This window comes from Amphiura filiformis, chromosome 1 (assembly GCF_039555335.1).
Source record: "Amphiura filiformis chromosome 1, Afil_fr2py, whole genome shotgun sequence".
Classification (NCBI taxonomy): Eukaryota; Metazoa; Echinodermata; class Ophiuroidea; order Amphilepidida; family Amphiuridae; genus Amphiura; species Amphiura filiformis.
In genome coordinates, this window is record NC_092628.1 from 7,488,727 (window position 1) to 7,505,372 (window position 16,646).

At 37.2% G+C, this 16,646-nt stretch overlaps 1 protein-coding gene across 1 annotated transcript in view; it reads left to right on the forward strand.

Annotated features, from left to right (window-relative positions):
• The first annotated feature begins 1,892 nt into the window (after window positions 1-1,892).
• Window positions 1,893-16,646, forward strand: part of LOC140155188 (hyalin-like) — a 32,597-nt gene continuing 17,843 nt past the window's right edge. The window contains exons 1-7 of the mRNA XM_072177930.1: window positions 1,893-1,947; window positions 6,146-6,252; window positions 6,728-6,822; window positions 12,522-12,539; window positions 12,842-12,862; window positions 14,511-14,759; window positions 15,132-15,380. Of these exons, the coding sequence (XP_072034031.1) occupies window positions 6,762-6,822; window positions 12,522-12,539; window positions 12,842-12,862; window positions 14,511-14,759; window positions 15,132-15,380 (598 nt within the window). The 5' untranslated portion in view covers window positions 1,893-1,947; window positions 6,146-6,252; window positions 6,728-6,761. The remainder of the gene's footprint in view (window positions 1,948-6,145; window positions 6,253-6,727; window positions 6,823-12,521; window positions 12,540-12,841; window positions 12,863-14,510; window positions 14,760-15,131; window positions 15,381-16,646) is intronic.

Consider the following 16,646-nt stretch of genomic DNA (forward strand, 5'->3'; position numbering starts at 1 on the left):
CAAGTGAATAAGGATAATACATCAGCCGTTCAGAACATTGTAGAGGACTGCTGGTTAAGTACTGAGTAGTTAAAATTGTGATTGTGTGATTATTTTGTATGTACATTTGTTGTCATATAAATCACATTTTACTTTCAATTAAAGACTTAGATTTTGTTTCAAATAGTGTATTTGTGTTGTGCATTCGTGTGAATTTGGGTAAAAGGTGATTTTGGCCTTGAGTCAGTACGACTCGTATTGATTCACACTGTCATTAAAGATCTGCTGCGGTATTAGCGGTCCTGGAGATAACGAGAGCTGAGAATGGGCCCGAGGGGTGGAAGACTCAAGGAGAGCGATATCGTCAACAAATGCCAGGTCATTTAGCAATTTGGCTGGATATATTCCAGATTGACGAGGACAGGTCACAACTCCGGAGTCTGGTCCAGACGCCTTTCCCAAAAGGTAGTCAACAAGGATGATAAAGACAAAGGGAGCCAATACATCACCTTGCAGGACTCCTGTTGTTACATCGAAGGGTTCAGAGATGCCTCTGTCAACCATAACTGCGCTGCTGGAGTTACTGTAACATGGTAAAGTACCCTTATGGCACTGACCAAAGTGCTTGGAATACCGTAGTGACGCAATATTGAGAACATTACTGTTCTGTTGATGGAATCAAAGGCCTTCTTGATGTCAACGAAGGTATAAACTGTTAAGGGGAGCTGGTAATACTTAAAGCCTTCCATAATTCTTCCCAGTATATGGATCTGCTGTGCGCAGCTGCGTCCTGGTCTGAAACCAGCCTGGTTGCTTCTCAGCAAAGGGTCTATATGAGGCTGGATTCGGTTTAAAAGGATCGTGTTGTAGACTTGAGCAGCTACGGACATGGGTGATATGCCTCTATAGTTGGTCATCAAAGAAAGGTCACCTTTCTTTGGCAATGGTATAATAACATTGGTGATCCATTGGCGTGGTGGAGATAGTGTAGTGTAACTTCTGAACAGAAAGCATGAATGACATCAACCATTTCATCACCACCTCCATGAAGGGCCTCGACTGTAATGGTCTCGGCTGTTTTACGTGTTTTTCATACTGACATAGTATCTCGTGCGTATTGTTTTCAATTTGTCAGTAATAATATGTCTTTATTTCCTTTGAAAGTTATATAAAGATTAAAAATATATTTATTTTACTGCAGAAAATTTACGTACAAAATATAGTTGATATCTGATTTAAGCAACTCGATTTTATATTGGCATTTCTTCAAACCCGATAATCTTGAAAAGTTGTTTATTCGCGGTACCCCCCTTACGCAACTATATGGCATGCTGCCGACGAATTTTGGCTTATTTTTCTTCTTTTATGATTTTAAGGGGACTTCTCCCATGGAAAAATGTAGGGAGAGACGTGTCCCCCGTCATAGCTCTAGTACTTAGAGCCTCCACACTATCCACAAGCCAAGGCCACAAACAATATACTGCCTATTCTAAGTTGGTGGGCAGAGAGCCTCTGCACATTCACGACAAGTGAGGTGGTGTGCATAGATATTGCCATCCAGGATTAAGCCAATTGTCCTATAGTAAAATTATGAAGGAAACCGATAAAAATATAAATAAATAAAACAATAAAAAATACATAATAATCATTTTTATTTGAAGGAAAAATAAAAACGTAAAATGTAATCAGAAGGAAATAGCTTTCTGAAGTGGGATCAAGTTTGACAAGTGAAAAATACAACAACAAAAAATATTTTGCTTACTCATGCGCTTCACTTTTTTTGTCAACGGTAATAGCAATAAATTACACGTAGCCTATACATGAACGTGCAAAGCTCATTTCAAGTTCGTTTTGATTTCTTACGGTCCAATGCATTTCACAAGGAAGTTAAAGCACAATATCCATGCAAGTAAATTACAGACATGCTGACAAAATGACACAGTAATGGTGTATCACGCATCTAATACGGTAAGTGTAAAATATTAAGAATAATTACACGAATTGAATTGACTTTTTGGCGAAGTTTCGTAGCTATATTACATAGCTCAGCTATTACATAGAAGGCACCATACCCCGCTCAGGGTGCCTAACCCTAACCCTAACCCTAACCTTAACCCTAACCTTAACCCTAACCCTAACCCTAACCCTAACGCTGTGTTGGGAGGTGAGGTGGGTTATTCTGTAGTTATGCGTCACCTTATAATTAAGTATTACCTTATCATAATTTCAAGAAAGAACAAAGCGGAAACGCTTTCAGAAACTCTTCGGATAAAAACACGCAAACCATCATAAAGAACATGTCTGTGTATTTTAACTTCTTCCTGCTGTTATTGTTTAGTAAGTAAAATACACAATAAAAAAATTCACAGTGATTTATAATGCGCTACGCACAGGCACAACGCCTAGACGTTGATCCACAAGCCTCAGCACACTTTACAAGTTGTCGCTGACCACTATGACCCCGCATCATTCCATAAACCATTAAACAACAAATCAAGGACTTTGCTGCTTCAAGAGCGCACATCCTAGACATTCCACAAATAACCTTCGCAGGATCAGCTCCCCGAGTTTCGTAGGGGTTACAACGAGACAAATTAGCAGTAAGTTCCTTGTCCAGGGGAATTTCAAGCCAATTCAATTTTTCCACGAGAGCGTACTAGGCACCGCACAGCGTCATCATCCCTATATCTTCGTGTCAAAAATTGCCGTGATAGTACGGCGAATCCTCTCGTTTTTCAATAGCTACGCATGGCGATTTTGTTCGAGATAGGCCGAGCGACTCAGGCAAAGCATAGTAGTACGACTGTCATGTGAGATAACACCAAGTTCTATTCTACAAATTATTACGATTTGCGCATGCTCTAGTATCCCATATGGTGTTGCTATTACAAGGAAATTCGATTTGTTTTGAGGTAAACCCCAGGTTTTGTTTTTAATACACTAACTTAAAATTAAATACACTAATTAGCGACCATTGCTGTTAGCTCTGGATACATTTTTACTGCATTTTTGGCGTAACGATTTTTAAATCGTAAGTTAAAATTGTGATATATTTAATTTTGAGAATTACTATTATATAAAGGAACACAAATAACCCATTCACCTACAATCCAGGTGCTTGTATTGAATATTCGATCACACATGTATTTCACAATGCATATGTAAACTTTCTTTATCTATGTCAACAATAGAAGCTAATAGAATATTGATTTCACCAACGGAGTATGGAGCTATGAAAAAAAATATTTATAATACAGGGTGTTGACACTGTGCACCGCCAGGGTTCGAACCCGCAACCTCTCGCACCAAAGTCGAACGCCTTGTCGATTGAGCTAACTTGACTACCTTGTTACCTCACGATTTGCTCACATTTGATAGGATTAGTTTTTTTGGTTTTGTTTAGATACGAGGATGCGTTTTGTGAGCGCTTGATGTCACGTGATATCGTTGTAACCAATCGGCCATATTCTTGCGTCAAATCATAGGTTCCGTCTCGCGTCAACGTACGAACAACTAATCCTGTCAACAGCTGCGTTTACGGTAATAGTGCTCCAAAACAGGTTTTTGCTATCAATAAACAACGAGTCCTAAAGGCAAATAATAGGAATGGAGATTTTGGCACTACGTTAATTGTTAATAATATACATTTATTGAAGCAACGTGTTGCATGCTTATTGAAAACAAAGCATTGCTTTACATCTTTGATATAAATTAGTTATGGATGAAGTTGACAAATGTCCCAATGACATGAAAAGAGGTAAAGCACCAGGAGAAGATGGAGTGCTAGTCGACATTCTCAAGGATGGAGGCAGCACAGTAAAGGTAGAGCTTGCAAAGCTATTCACACTATGTATCCAGACTAACCAGACACCGGACAGTTGGAATAATGCCCTTATAATTCTCATCCACAACAAGGGGGACATCAAAGAACTACAGACCAATCAGCTTACTCTCAAACACATACAAACTTTTCACCAAAGTTCTTACAAATCGGATTACCAACATCCTTGACTTCAACCAACCCAGGGAACAGGAGGGGTTCCGGAGCAGTTATTCAACCATGGATCACCTTCATGTCATCAACCAAATTGTCGAAAAGATGGGTGAATACAGACAGCCACTATGCCTTGGATTCATTGACTACGAAAAAGCTTTTGATATCATTGAGATCCAGGCAGTCATCACAGCCCTCAAACAGCAAGGCGTCCATCCTGGATACATCCAGATAATAGATATTATCTACAGCAAGGGCACTTCAACAATCCGCCTCCACAAGGACAGTGATAAGATATCTATCCAACGAGGGGTGCGACAAGGTGATACCATTTCACCTAAACTGTTTAATGCGGCACTTCAAGAAATTATACGTCACCTAGACTGGGAAAGTAAGGGCATTAGCATAAACGGAGACAACCTGAGTCACCTTCACTTCGCAGATGACATAGTCATAATAACAGACAATGCTAAAGACCTAAGAGAAATGATCAATGTTCTCAACCAGAGAAGCAATCAAGTGGGACTAAAGATAAACATGAAAAAGACAAAAGTCATGTTCAACCAGTTCGCCACAGAACAGCTGGTCATGGTAGGGAACACAGAAATAGAAAAGGTGGACCAATATGTGTACTTAGGACAACTAATCAACATGACTCACAATCACATGGATGAAGTAAAGAGGAGGACTAGGGCTGGTTGGTATGCATTTGGCAAGCTCAATGACATCATGAGAAGTAAGATGCCAACTTGTCTGAAACGAAATCACATTATTATTTGTCCATCTCCTTTCAAGGTGTTTCAGCCTATGATGTTTCTCTTGTGTTTGGCCTTCCCCAGGGTTCTGTCACTCGACCTGTAAATATCCTCTCTTATCTTTGTGAAGGAACTTTGTTTGCCTGATGTCTTTCAGCACACATGATGCTTTACGTCGACGACGCAACCGTCCACATGAACCGAGTATATTTAACACAAAATAAATGAGAGTGTCCTTGTATTTATAGCGTTATTGAAATTAGGGGAGCCCCGAAAAGTTGAATCTTACCGTAGTTAGGGCGGTTTTCGGACTTGTTTTTTCTTTCTAAACATCCTCGTACGTATCATTCTTCCTTAAATTTTCTCGGTTTGTAACAAGGCGATTCTGGAAAGCAATGGGGCAGCGCTATTTTGGGAGTATAATAACGCTATTAGCGGGAATAAGGGCTAAATGAATGCGTTATTGAAATGAGGACATTGTTTGGACTTGAGTGTTTTCGGACAGCGTTACGTAGCTAGGGCGGTTTTCGGACTTGTTTTTTGTTATAAACATCCTCTTAAATTTTCTCGGTTTATCATGTTTATATGAAAGCGGTTCTCGAAAGAAATGGCGCAGCGCGAGCCCCGAAAGTTAAGTGTAACTGTAGTTAGGGCGGTTTTCGGATTTTTTTTTGTTATAAACATCCTTGTACGTATCATTCTTACTTAAATTTTCTTTCTCCACCAATTGCACAAACAGCACAAATAGCGCTTATTGGAAGCAACTCAGATATTGTCACCATTGCTTTTATAAATTGCACAAAATTGCAACACCTGTGGCTATTTCTACAATTTGTAAAAATTGCTTACGTACGTGGCTATTTGTGCTATTTGTACAAATTGCACACTTTCTTGCAACTGTAGCCTATTTGTGCAATTGACTGGCATAAATCACACAAATTGCAACACATGTGGCTATTTATGCAATTTGTCCGACATAGATTGCATCAATTACAACTATCTGTGGCTATTTATGTAATTTGTAAACATTGCTTAGGCACCTAGCTATTTGTGCTATTTGTACAAATTGCACACTTTCTTGCAATTGTAGGCTATTTGTGCAATGACCAATCCTGCGCCTTTATGTGAATTCAATGAAGCGAGAAATGAAACTTAATTTATATGTTGCACACCATTTTCCCTTCAAAACTAAAAGAAAGTGTTGAATATAAATGACAGTTTACACAGTTACCAGTATAAATGAGACCAAACAGTTATGCGAGTCATATACTTGTACTCTGTACTGTGCTTATACTTACTGTACCACTGTGTAGCCTACATGCATAGCCATACAAATGAACAACCAACAATTTGTAGCAATTATTTACATTTTAATGAATAATCACAAGGTGTATACATGTTTTTATTTTATTTACAGGTCGGGAACCAGGAAGTAACATAGGATGACAGGAAAGTCTAACTCTGCAAATCATCAGTACTTGACCACATATCCAACAATTTCAGCACATCAATCATCATTAACAGGTACATTATTCGCTGGTTCTTCCCTGTCATTCTAGTGGTCATATATCCAATGAAAAATATAAAAAGCTGGTTTTGTTATTTTTAGGAAACAACGTTTGCACAGTATTTTTTTGTTGGAAACGTTGTTACAAACGTTGTTCATTTGCTAACCCCCCCCCCCCCAAAAAAGCTTAGTGGATTACCACCACCCTCAAAATTAATTAATATACCTTCCACCCATGTAAACCCCCAAAAAATTCATACATGTATGTTGTTAGTACATGTATATCTATGTAATACGTAATACATTTTATTATAAGAACCTTTACATTATAAGTTTAGTTTTGAATCATTATTTAAATAGCAAGATGAGTGGTTTTGATTTTAATTTAAAATTATATATAAAGATATCAATGTTCTTTACACTAATTACCCAATGACTAGCAGCTAAGCTGTCGTTAATGGTATGTTTGTCACATGTTTTTGTATACTTCAGCAGGTAATTAGAGAGAGAGGGAGAGAAGACACCAATGGTCATCATGACCAACTGGACATCAATACTGTTCCTGTTTCTTAGTCTCTATATATTTGGTAAGGGAACAAAGAGGCAGCTAAAATGTATTTTGAGTTTACAAAAAAGACAAAAGTCTGTAAAATTGTCATAAAATTGTATCACAAGCAGACGCATAAATGGCAGGGAAGCATAGTCCCCCCCCCCTTTTGTGTAAAATTGGGACAGGGTTTTTCATATCAATACAGCCCCTTTTAGACCATGTTGCCTTAAAAACAGGGACAAAATACATTAATAATTACCAGGCTTTTTTTACCCCTTGCCCCTTCGGAATGATCAAGCTGTTCATGATGCAGTCATGTCTACAGTAGAATTCAATTCGACCTTTGCAGGACTTAAACCCCATTAAAAGCTATTAAACCAAGATAACACTCATTGAAAACAGATCAACTGATTAAATCATATCTTCTCTGGTTAAATACACACAACATATGTGTCTGCTTTACATGTACAATGGAGCAATGAGCTGGGATTATACTTTCAGTTGGGTGAACGATTATAAAGCGAGCGCTAGAGAACAATTCTGTGTGGTCTTTGTTTACGAAATGAGACAATACGTGCTTATTGTTAACCAGCGTTCTTGAAAATGAGAAACATGGTGGTTTGCAGACTTAACACGGTTTGGAAATAATTTCTTCATATTTTTTGGTGTTATCTGTCGTTTACATATCCTTCCTAAAACAACAAAGTACGCATATTTCCAAACATCTAAATTAGCTAAAAATTTAGGACATGTTACAAAACTATATTGTCTAGAATTTTAGAAGAGTACTTTTAATATTGGCCGGTTATTTTTCACACAGCGACGTTAACTAGGCAATGTACTATTGCCTATAACATTAACTAAAACACCAAAGTACGCATATTTCCAAACATCTAAATTAGCTAAAAATTTAGGACATGTTACAAAACTATATTTTCTAGCACTTTAGAAGAGTACTTTTAATATTGGCCGGTTATTTTTCACACAGCGACGTTAACTAGGCATATCCCCATACTTTTAACGTAGGCTATTTGTAGAGGTCACGCGTCAATGGGAAAGAGCACTGTGTATTGTGAATAGGAAAACGGACAGTAACTGCAGTATGTACGTTGTCTATGTTAATCACTCAGAGGCACAATGTGAATCACTTGATTAGGGGTACTGATCCTGGTCAGTGGGATTTTCAAACTTTCTTCTCCGTCTGATAAAAGAAGTTGCACTACTGATGTTACTTACAAATTACAATGCTTCATTTGCCTTGGCATATTTGTTTACAATACATCCACCAAAAAAACATTGACAACGTAAAGAAAGCAGCAAGTTTAAAAAGCCCCCACCTCGGCTCACTTTTTGAAACTTGGTCCCATTTGTAAAAGATACTGATTTAATCTTTGTCATAATTATCAACTTAAAATATTTCCAGAAGTGTTATGTATCTTGTATGTGCCGATGCGATATTAAGTTGTTAGCATTCTGGAACGATCAGAAAGGTTATTATGTTGTTCTTGGCCAATATCCTATATATGTTTTGTTTTATAATAATTATTAAGTTCATGACCAATGATTGAATTAAACGAATAACAAGTAGGCATGTTAATGGCAATGATGCTATTGTTTAAACGTTAAAAACACCGATTTGCTGTTGATATTCAAAATGGGACCAAGTTTCAAAAAGTGAGCCGAGGTGGGGGCTTTTTAAACTTGCTGCTTTCTTTACGTTGTCAATGTTTTTTTGGTGGATTTTCTCTTTTTATGAATGTAGCCAAGCAGCTCTAAGCTTGGAAAGTCATCGGGTTACGAAGTACTCCATAAAACGAATAAAACGAAAAATATATGTTTGAAATTATGTTATCCTTGATTTATGACAGTAAATAATTTAATAAAACTTTATCAGCCGTTTATTTTGAAAACTTGCTGGTCACTGCTACCGCGTGACTGTAATGTTAATAGGGATACATATACATTTTAATATACTTTAATTGTTCAACTAAGAAAATGTAAATATGAACAACACATACCCAATGTTGACGATGCCAGCGAGACACAGAGTCAGTCCGATTTACTTCAAATTGAAACTATGTAGCAAGGCTTATACTATGGAAGCGTCTAAGTGCCACGACTTCGCAAGATAATTATGTTTTAATGATTGTGGTTTTTGTAGCCCTGCGGGGCAATCTAGTTGGATATCCAAATTTCGCGGTTGATAGTTCTTTGTAGCCCTGCGGGGCAATCTAGTTGGATTTCCCTATTAAGCGGCGGTTGGTGGCGGTCTTTCGGGGTTTGTTTTAATTTCCCTCATTCTTCATGCCCTACCCTCTATCGGGGTTCATTTATAAGCTCGTTGGATAACTATACTTCGCGGTGTGTGGTAATTTGTAGCCCTGCGGGGTAATCTAGTTGGATATCCAAATTTCGCGGTTGATAGTTATTTGTAGCCCTGCGGGGCTATCTAGTTGGATTTCCCTATTAAGCGGCGGTTGTTGGCGGTCTTTCGCGGTTTGTAGTTTTATTTCCCTCATTCTTCATGCCCTACCCTCAGTCGGGGGTTAATTTATAGTTTAAGCTTGTTGGATAACTATACTTCGCGGTGTGTGGTTCTTTGTAGCCCTGCGGGGCAATCTAGTTGGATATCCGAATTTCGCAGTTGATAGTTATTTAGATTTATAGATCTAGTTGGATTTCCCTATTAAGCGGCGGTTGTTGGCGGTCTTTCGCGGTTTGTGGTTTTGATTTCCCTCATTCTTTATGCCCTACCCTCTGTCGGGGGTTAATTTATAGTATAAGCTTGTTGGATAACTATACTTCACAGTGTGTGGTTTTTGAAGCCCTGTGGGGCAATATAGCTGGATGTCTCTATTGAGCGCCGGTTGGTTGTCTTTCGCAGTTTGTGGTTTTAATTTGTTGGACATCCAAATTTCGCGATGTGTGGTTCTTTGTAGCCCTGCGGGCCAATCTAGTTGGATATCCCTAGTGAGCGGCGGTTTTTGGCGTTCTTTCGCGGTTTGGGGTTTTAATTTCTCTACTTGTTCAGGCCCTGGCCTCGATCGGTGGCTATAATTTGTCTTTTAAACTGGTTGGATATCCATATTTCGCGGTTTGTGGTTCTTTGTAGCCCTGCGGGGCAATATAGTTTGACATCCCTATTGAGCGGCGGTTGTTGGCGGTCTTTCGCGATTTGTGGTTTTAATTTCCCTCATTCTTCAAGCCCTGCAGTCTCGGGGGGGGGGGGGTAATTTATAGCTTAAGCTTGTTGGATAACCATATACTTCTTTGTAGCCCCGCGGGGTAATTTAGGTGGATATCCAAAATTCGCGGTTTGTGGTTCTTTGTAACCATGTGGGGCAATCTAGTTTGACATCCCTATTGAGCGGCGGTTGTTGGCGGTCTTTCGCGGTTTGTGATTTTAATTTCCCTCATTCTTCAAGCCCTGCTCTCTATCGAGGGTTAATTAAATAGCTTAAGCTTGTTGGCTATCAAAATTTCGCGGCTTGTGGTTCTTTGCAGCCCTGTGGAAAATCTTGTTGCACATTCCTATAGGCTGTGCCAAGTTGTTCTGTATGTCTGTGGTGGGGACAGTCAGTCCCTCCTTTCAATAGGCCTTTGTGTATTTTTGCCGCTTTGCTAATTTGTCTTTACGTATGACTTTAATGGCCTTCCATATTTGGTTGTCTCTTTTTGGATACGTTTTTGTCCCTACTGGCCTTCCATATTAGTAGAACAATATTTCACACCTATAGTATGCAACAAACCAACCGGAACGATATAACAATTGAAATGACAGTCATGTAGGAATGCAGTTCTACGATAGCTGAAGATGACAGAGGGACAGGTCTCTAGATCGATTCAACAACCATTCATACATATTACATGTTTTATTGTCCTATTATCATGCGAATCGCCCCGTGGTAGGACAGAACTTTATTTAAATGAGAAAATATTGGTAACCTGATCTAGTTTCTTGTGTTATTCAGATTGTTGTGTTGTTCAGATTTAAATATAAAAAAAATTATCACAATAGCACTGGATGATTAAAATTGTGTTATCCTTGATTAATGACAATAAAATTATTGTTTAATACAATATTGAAAAAAATAGTTGGTCATCGGATTTCGAACTCGGATCCCCGGATCCGGAGTCGAACGCCGAAACCATTGAGCTCCGGGACTCTGATATAAATTGCTGTGTCGAAGTACATTATTTATTATATGAATGGGTGCATCGTCCGGAAAGAACAAAAGAATTGTGAAAAACGTGATTTTTTGGCGAATGGGGCTCAGAATTTGTATGTAGGGTATGTCAGAAAATGCTAGGGTATATTTGGAAGTAAATCTGAAAAAGTAGTGTGTAGGTGATTGCCCGCTAGTGCTGTAGCCTTGTCCAAAAATTCTGGATCAGCATTATTTTCCACTAATTTTCGCTATGAAATACCGGGTGAAATGAAGCAAAAGTTGTTTATTATTAAACAATGGTTGACTGTAGGATTGGTGTCCCTTTTTGAATTAATGAGTTGTCAAGATATTACATTTGGGACTCTAAATAACATTAAACATGGTTTTAGATACACTTTGTACCCAGCGAAAAATATCATAGAACAATAGAAGTGTTTTAATGTTAGGTGTAAATATAGTCTCGCGGGAGCATCTTATTAGTCTTCTTTAACAGTCTTTTTAAAAAAAAAACTTGCTGGTCACGGCTACCGCGTGACTCTAATCACAAAATTAAAAATTAAAAATTATGTTAACAATTCAATTAATTGTTTAATAAAAGATTGTAAAAAAAATAAGTTGGTCATCGGATTTCGAACTCGGGTCCAATGCCTTAACCATTACACCACGGGACTCGGCTGTGAAATAGGGTGTCGATGTACAATATTTATTATATGTATTGATGTGTCGTCCGAAAAGAACAAAAGAATTGTGAAAAACTTGATTTTTTGGCGAATGGGGTTCGGAATTTGTATGTACGGTATTTCAGAAATTGCTAGGGTATAATTGGAAGTGAATCTGAAAAAGTAGTGTGAAGGTGATAACCAGGTAGACCTGCAGCCTTGTCCAAAAATTCTGGATCAGTATGATTTACCACTAATTTTCGCTATGAAATACCGCGTGAAATGGAAGCAAAAATATTTGTTTATTACGAACAATGATTGACTGTAGGATTGGTGGCCCTTTTTGTATTAATGAGTTGTCAAGATATTACACATGGGACTGTAAATAACATTTAACATGGTTTTAGATACATTTTGTACCCAGCGAAAAATAACATCGAACAATAGAAGTCAAGTGTTTTAATGTTAGCTGTAAATATAGTCTCGCGGGAGCATCTGTTATTAGTCTTCTTTATCAGTCTTTTTTTTTTTAAACTTGCTGGTCACGGCTACCGCGTGACTCTAATATATTTGCTTTCAAATGAACTTAAAAACCTTGAAAATGTTACTAATTTTTCGCCAAATTTGCTTGTCTTCAGAAGGTATGTAAGGCAGTTGATATTTGGCTATATTCTCAATTCATGTCTTGTATCATTAGTGCAGTGTTAAAGTATAATATTTATTATAACAATTATAAATATTGCACCTCAATGTGAAGAAAAACATATAATACTCAACTTTAAAATATAGTTAATTTGCATGACAGTGCTTCCGGCATCTGTTTTTACCTTTCAAACACCATTGAAGCAATGATATTATAAATATAATGACATATGCTTATGTTTTGTTTTTCCTTCTCTTCTGAACAGCAGATGAAACTAATGCAAGTAAGTAATTCATTTCTCCAAATTATTACAAGAAATACAAGAATTTCTCAAACTATTGATGGAATATGCTGATGTCCATCAACTCAATCAGATCAGTGTTCCAAGCAAACCTATATTCCAGAAAATAAAACACTAGATTGTGTGAAGGAAATAACAAAGGAAAAAGAGGATTGCTGTCTTTTTAGTTATTGTTTTGCATCTTGTTTTTAAAACTTAAATCATTCATTGTTGAAGCACTGTAATCCAGTGATGCCACTTTGTGACTCATGAAGATCTATTCTTTGTCTTATTTCATTTTGCAGCTGTCACTGATGTTAATTCGGGTAAGTGCATGAGTGTGATGAGTGGAAGAATTAATTTAAAATAGCAATATTAGTTGAACTGTGTTTACTTCATTATCTCTATGGCTCTGTAAAGGCAGAGAGTAATTTTTGATACCCCAGGATGTTATACATCATCTTAAGTCTGTCTCTGCATCTTTTCTTAAGTTTCTGATCCATGTGAAAGTTAGTTCTATTCCTGGTCATCGAAAAAAGTTTTACTGAGAAAAACATCACAATTGAGACAGATGTGCTTGCTTCTATTACAATAAGCCATAAGTTTTGCACTTGTTCAGTCCAAGAATTTATCACTATCACACAGTGATATTCCAATGGCAGATATGATAGAGAAAGAGTAGGTTATGGTTTTCTTGGATGTCGAGCAAATCTAGATACCTTAATATTGACCACTCAGTACTGGTTGCTGTTGTTGTGAACAATGGAATGCGTTTCAGTTTTGAAGCCACCGCTTACTATCGCCTGCAAAAAATAGATGGAATCAATTAACATATCTCAATTGCATAGTTTTTACACTTACCAAAGCCGTAGCTAAACATTCAGTATAGTATTTATCTTTGCATACCTTCCTAATTAACATCTAATAGTCCTTGTGGAACAAGAAGGCTATAAAATGAGGTCATGCAGTTACCTGTGTGTATGTATACCTTATTATCTGTATTAAATGCCCTCTCTAATAAATGCCTCCTGTGATTCTTTAATGAAAAAGTGACAAAAATGCAAAAATGTCCCTGCCATATTGAGTATTAGCTTAAAATTTGCATCAGTGCTGATCATCTTGATCATTAAATTACATGGACAAAACCTGTTTTAACTTAAACTTGCATCCAGTTCATTGCCAAATTATGGTAGAATTTCACTAAGCATGATAAATTTATCACATTCTTGCTTAAATGCACAGATGTAATTTTGTATTATTTACCACAATAATATCCATTACGTGGGCGCCGTCATATTGGGTTGGAACCCAGCAACAAACTGAAAGTGGATCATACGTTCATTTTTCGTCCTTATTTTAAAGCTTTTTTCACTGCAAATTTGTTATTTAGTAGCATTTATTATAGACAACAGATAATGGCATGTGTCTGTGCAAAAAGTGCTAGCCCAGTGTTTCTTTTCACCAATGACCCTTGAGTAAAATAACATGTGTTCTTATGTACAAAAGTTGATAAATGTGGCTGGAACCTGCATGGAATAATCCTTTGGTCAGGAGTAATGTAGGGTGGTACAGGGCTATTATGGCAACAAACCAAAAATTTGATTACGCCATATAAAAGTCCTTTAGGGCTCAAAAGTCTGATTACATTTACGTTTGGGAAAAACTGATCTTTCAGGTTGAAATATCACACTAAGACATGTGTTTCATGGAGGAAGGGTGGAATAGAGTTCAACCTCCTAATAAATTAACAGCACTTTTGTTTATGGGATTTCATTGAATTATGTGTTTGATTTTTTTTCTGTAAGTGAGGTCATTATTGATTTGGGGCACTAAAAGATAACATTTGGTAATATTTCTTCATCTATTCCTATTTGTCTTCACAAGCTTACCTTTCCTGATCATGTAATATGGCAGACACACGTATTCTACACATACTACATATTTAACTAATCTTCTTGTTTCTCTACTATCCAGTTTACACAGTGATTAACTGTCCTGTTGGTGTGGGTTACATTCCAATTGACGCAACTGGTAATGGCCCAGCAACATGGATAGAACCAACAGCAACATCAACTAATGCAGGTGATATCACACTTGTAACTCGAACTCGTCAACCAGGGGACACATTCATGTTCAATGAAAACACTCAAGTGACATACCAGTGGCAAGATGCTGCAGGTGCCTTTGCTCTATGTCAGTTTTGGATCAGACTACAAACACCAGGTGAGAAATATTAAAAATAAAAATGTAAACAAATAGGTGCAAAGAGAAAATCATAACTCATTGCTAGTATTCTGTGTACATAATGTTGGTAATAATTATGATTCTTTGACTTTGAAAATGGATAAAATAATACTTGCCATATATTTGTGTTCTCAAAATCCAGCCTATGTTCACTTGTATTCTTACTACTAAAGGAATGTAGTATACTTGCATCTGCCATAGACAGGGCAGGTGATTGCATACACCCATTTCATGATTGCTAAACAAAATAATCTTCAAAATGGTGAAATCCTGACCTTTTGCTTTTAAAACATTCTTTTTCATCTACTGTCAATAACAAATTATATTTAAAAAATGTGTACAACATTTCAGGAGTTATCACAGTAAATAGCTGTCCTACTTCACCAATGACGGCAACATCTAATGGATCACCTGTTGTTGTCACATGGACAACACCAACAGCCACATCAACTAGTGGGGCAACAGTCAACTCTGCAAGCCTCAGCCCAACCCATTACCCAGGATGGACATTTATTGCTGGAGATACTGTTGTAGAATACTATTGGCAGGATACCAATGATAACTATGCTAACTGTATCTTTACAATTAGTGTCATTCTTGGTAAGTACACAGCAGTTACTATACCAATTACATTGTACCACTGGTACATTGGCCATATACAAATGGGGATGATTTTTCTTATTTCTAAATTCAAGTACTACTCCCTATTCCAGAAAAATATAGCACTAATTTTTTGGGATAAAAAAAATATTATCCTGTTTTATCAAATGAAACATATCTAAATCCTAATCCTTTAGTTAGTCCTAACTGGCATTAAAGTATAATTTTAATATTTGGCCCATTTTTGGAAATAAGGGCCAAAAACATGCGTTGCTGTGACAATCAAGCTCAAAGACTTGTACTAAGACTAATTTCAGTTTATGCATTCTAGTTTTTGGAAAAGACATGTTTCATTCTTGTAACCCATTATTTAATTATAGTAACACAAAAAAGTGGGAATTAGAGCAAAATTGCAGCATCTACTCAAGATTTTGAATGCTTAGACTTGTACCAAGTCCTTGATTTTTGTGATTCGATTGTCAGAAAACATGACAAAAATGCATGTTTTTGGCTCTTTTTTCAAGAAATTGGCCAAATATTAAAATTTTATTTTTATTGCCAGTTAGGACTAACTAAAGTATTAGGATTTAGCTATATTTTATTTTGCAGAACTTGATCATATTTTTTTAATCCCAAAAAATTAGTGCTGTATTTATCTGGAATGGGGAGTAGCCCCTCCCCAGTTATTAGCCCACCACCATTTTTGAAGTGAAATCTGCCATCTAGGGGGTTGGGCGTATAGACGAATCCAACGAGCCAAGTCATGGTCAGGATTTAGTCGGCCATTATCGGGTCCCCGCATGCACCAAACAGGTGTTGTGAGTGCCCAATTGGGTGGATTAAACCCGCTTAGAATTCGATGTTAGATTCTTCTGTGTTGTAAACTGTCATCATATTTTGTCTATGTGTAACATGGGTGATAGAATGCAGTTTAAAATCATTTCGCATTTTAGGTGAGATAGCTGGGTCCCCGTCGCGGCTATGGCTGCCATTGAGGTGTAGGAATGTGTGAAATTAGGTTCGTCTATACCCGAGTGGTTACGGTATATGTAAAGACTATAAAATTATATTCCAACTGACCAGCAGGGAACCAAAGGATGGATCCAAAAGGATACAAGTGTGTCTTTATCAACGGAGAGAGATTAGCGCCAAGTTGTAAATGAAGGGATAAAAATCCACTAGTACCAGGGACTTTAAATAATGGGATCACTAGGAAGTTTGACTATTTCTGAACTTTTCATAACTATTTCTTTACAATTCAAATAA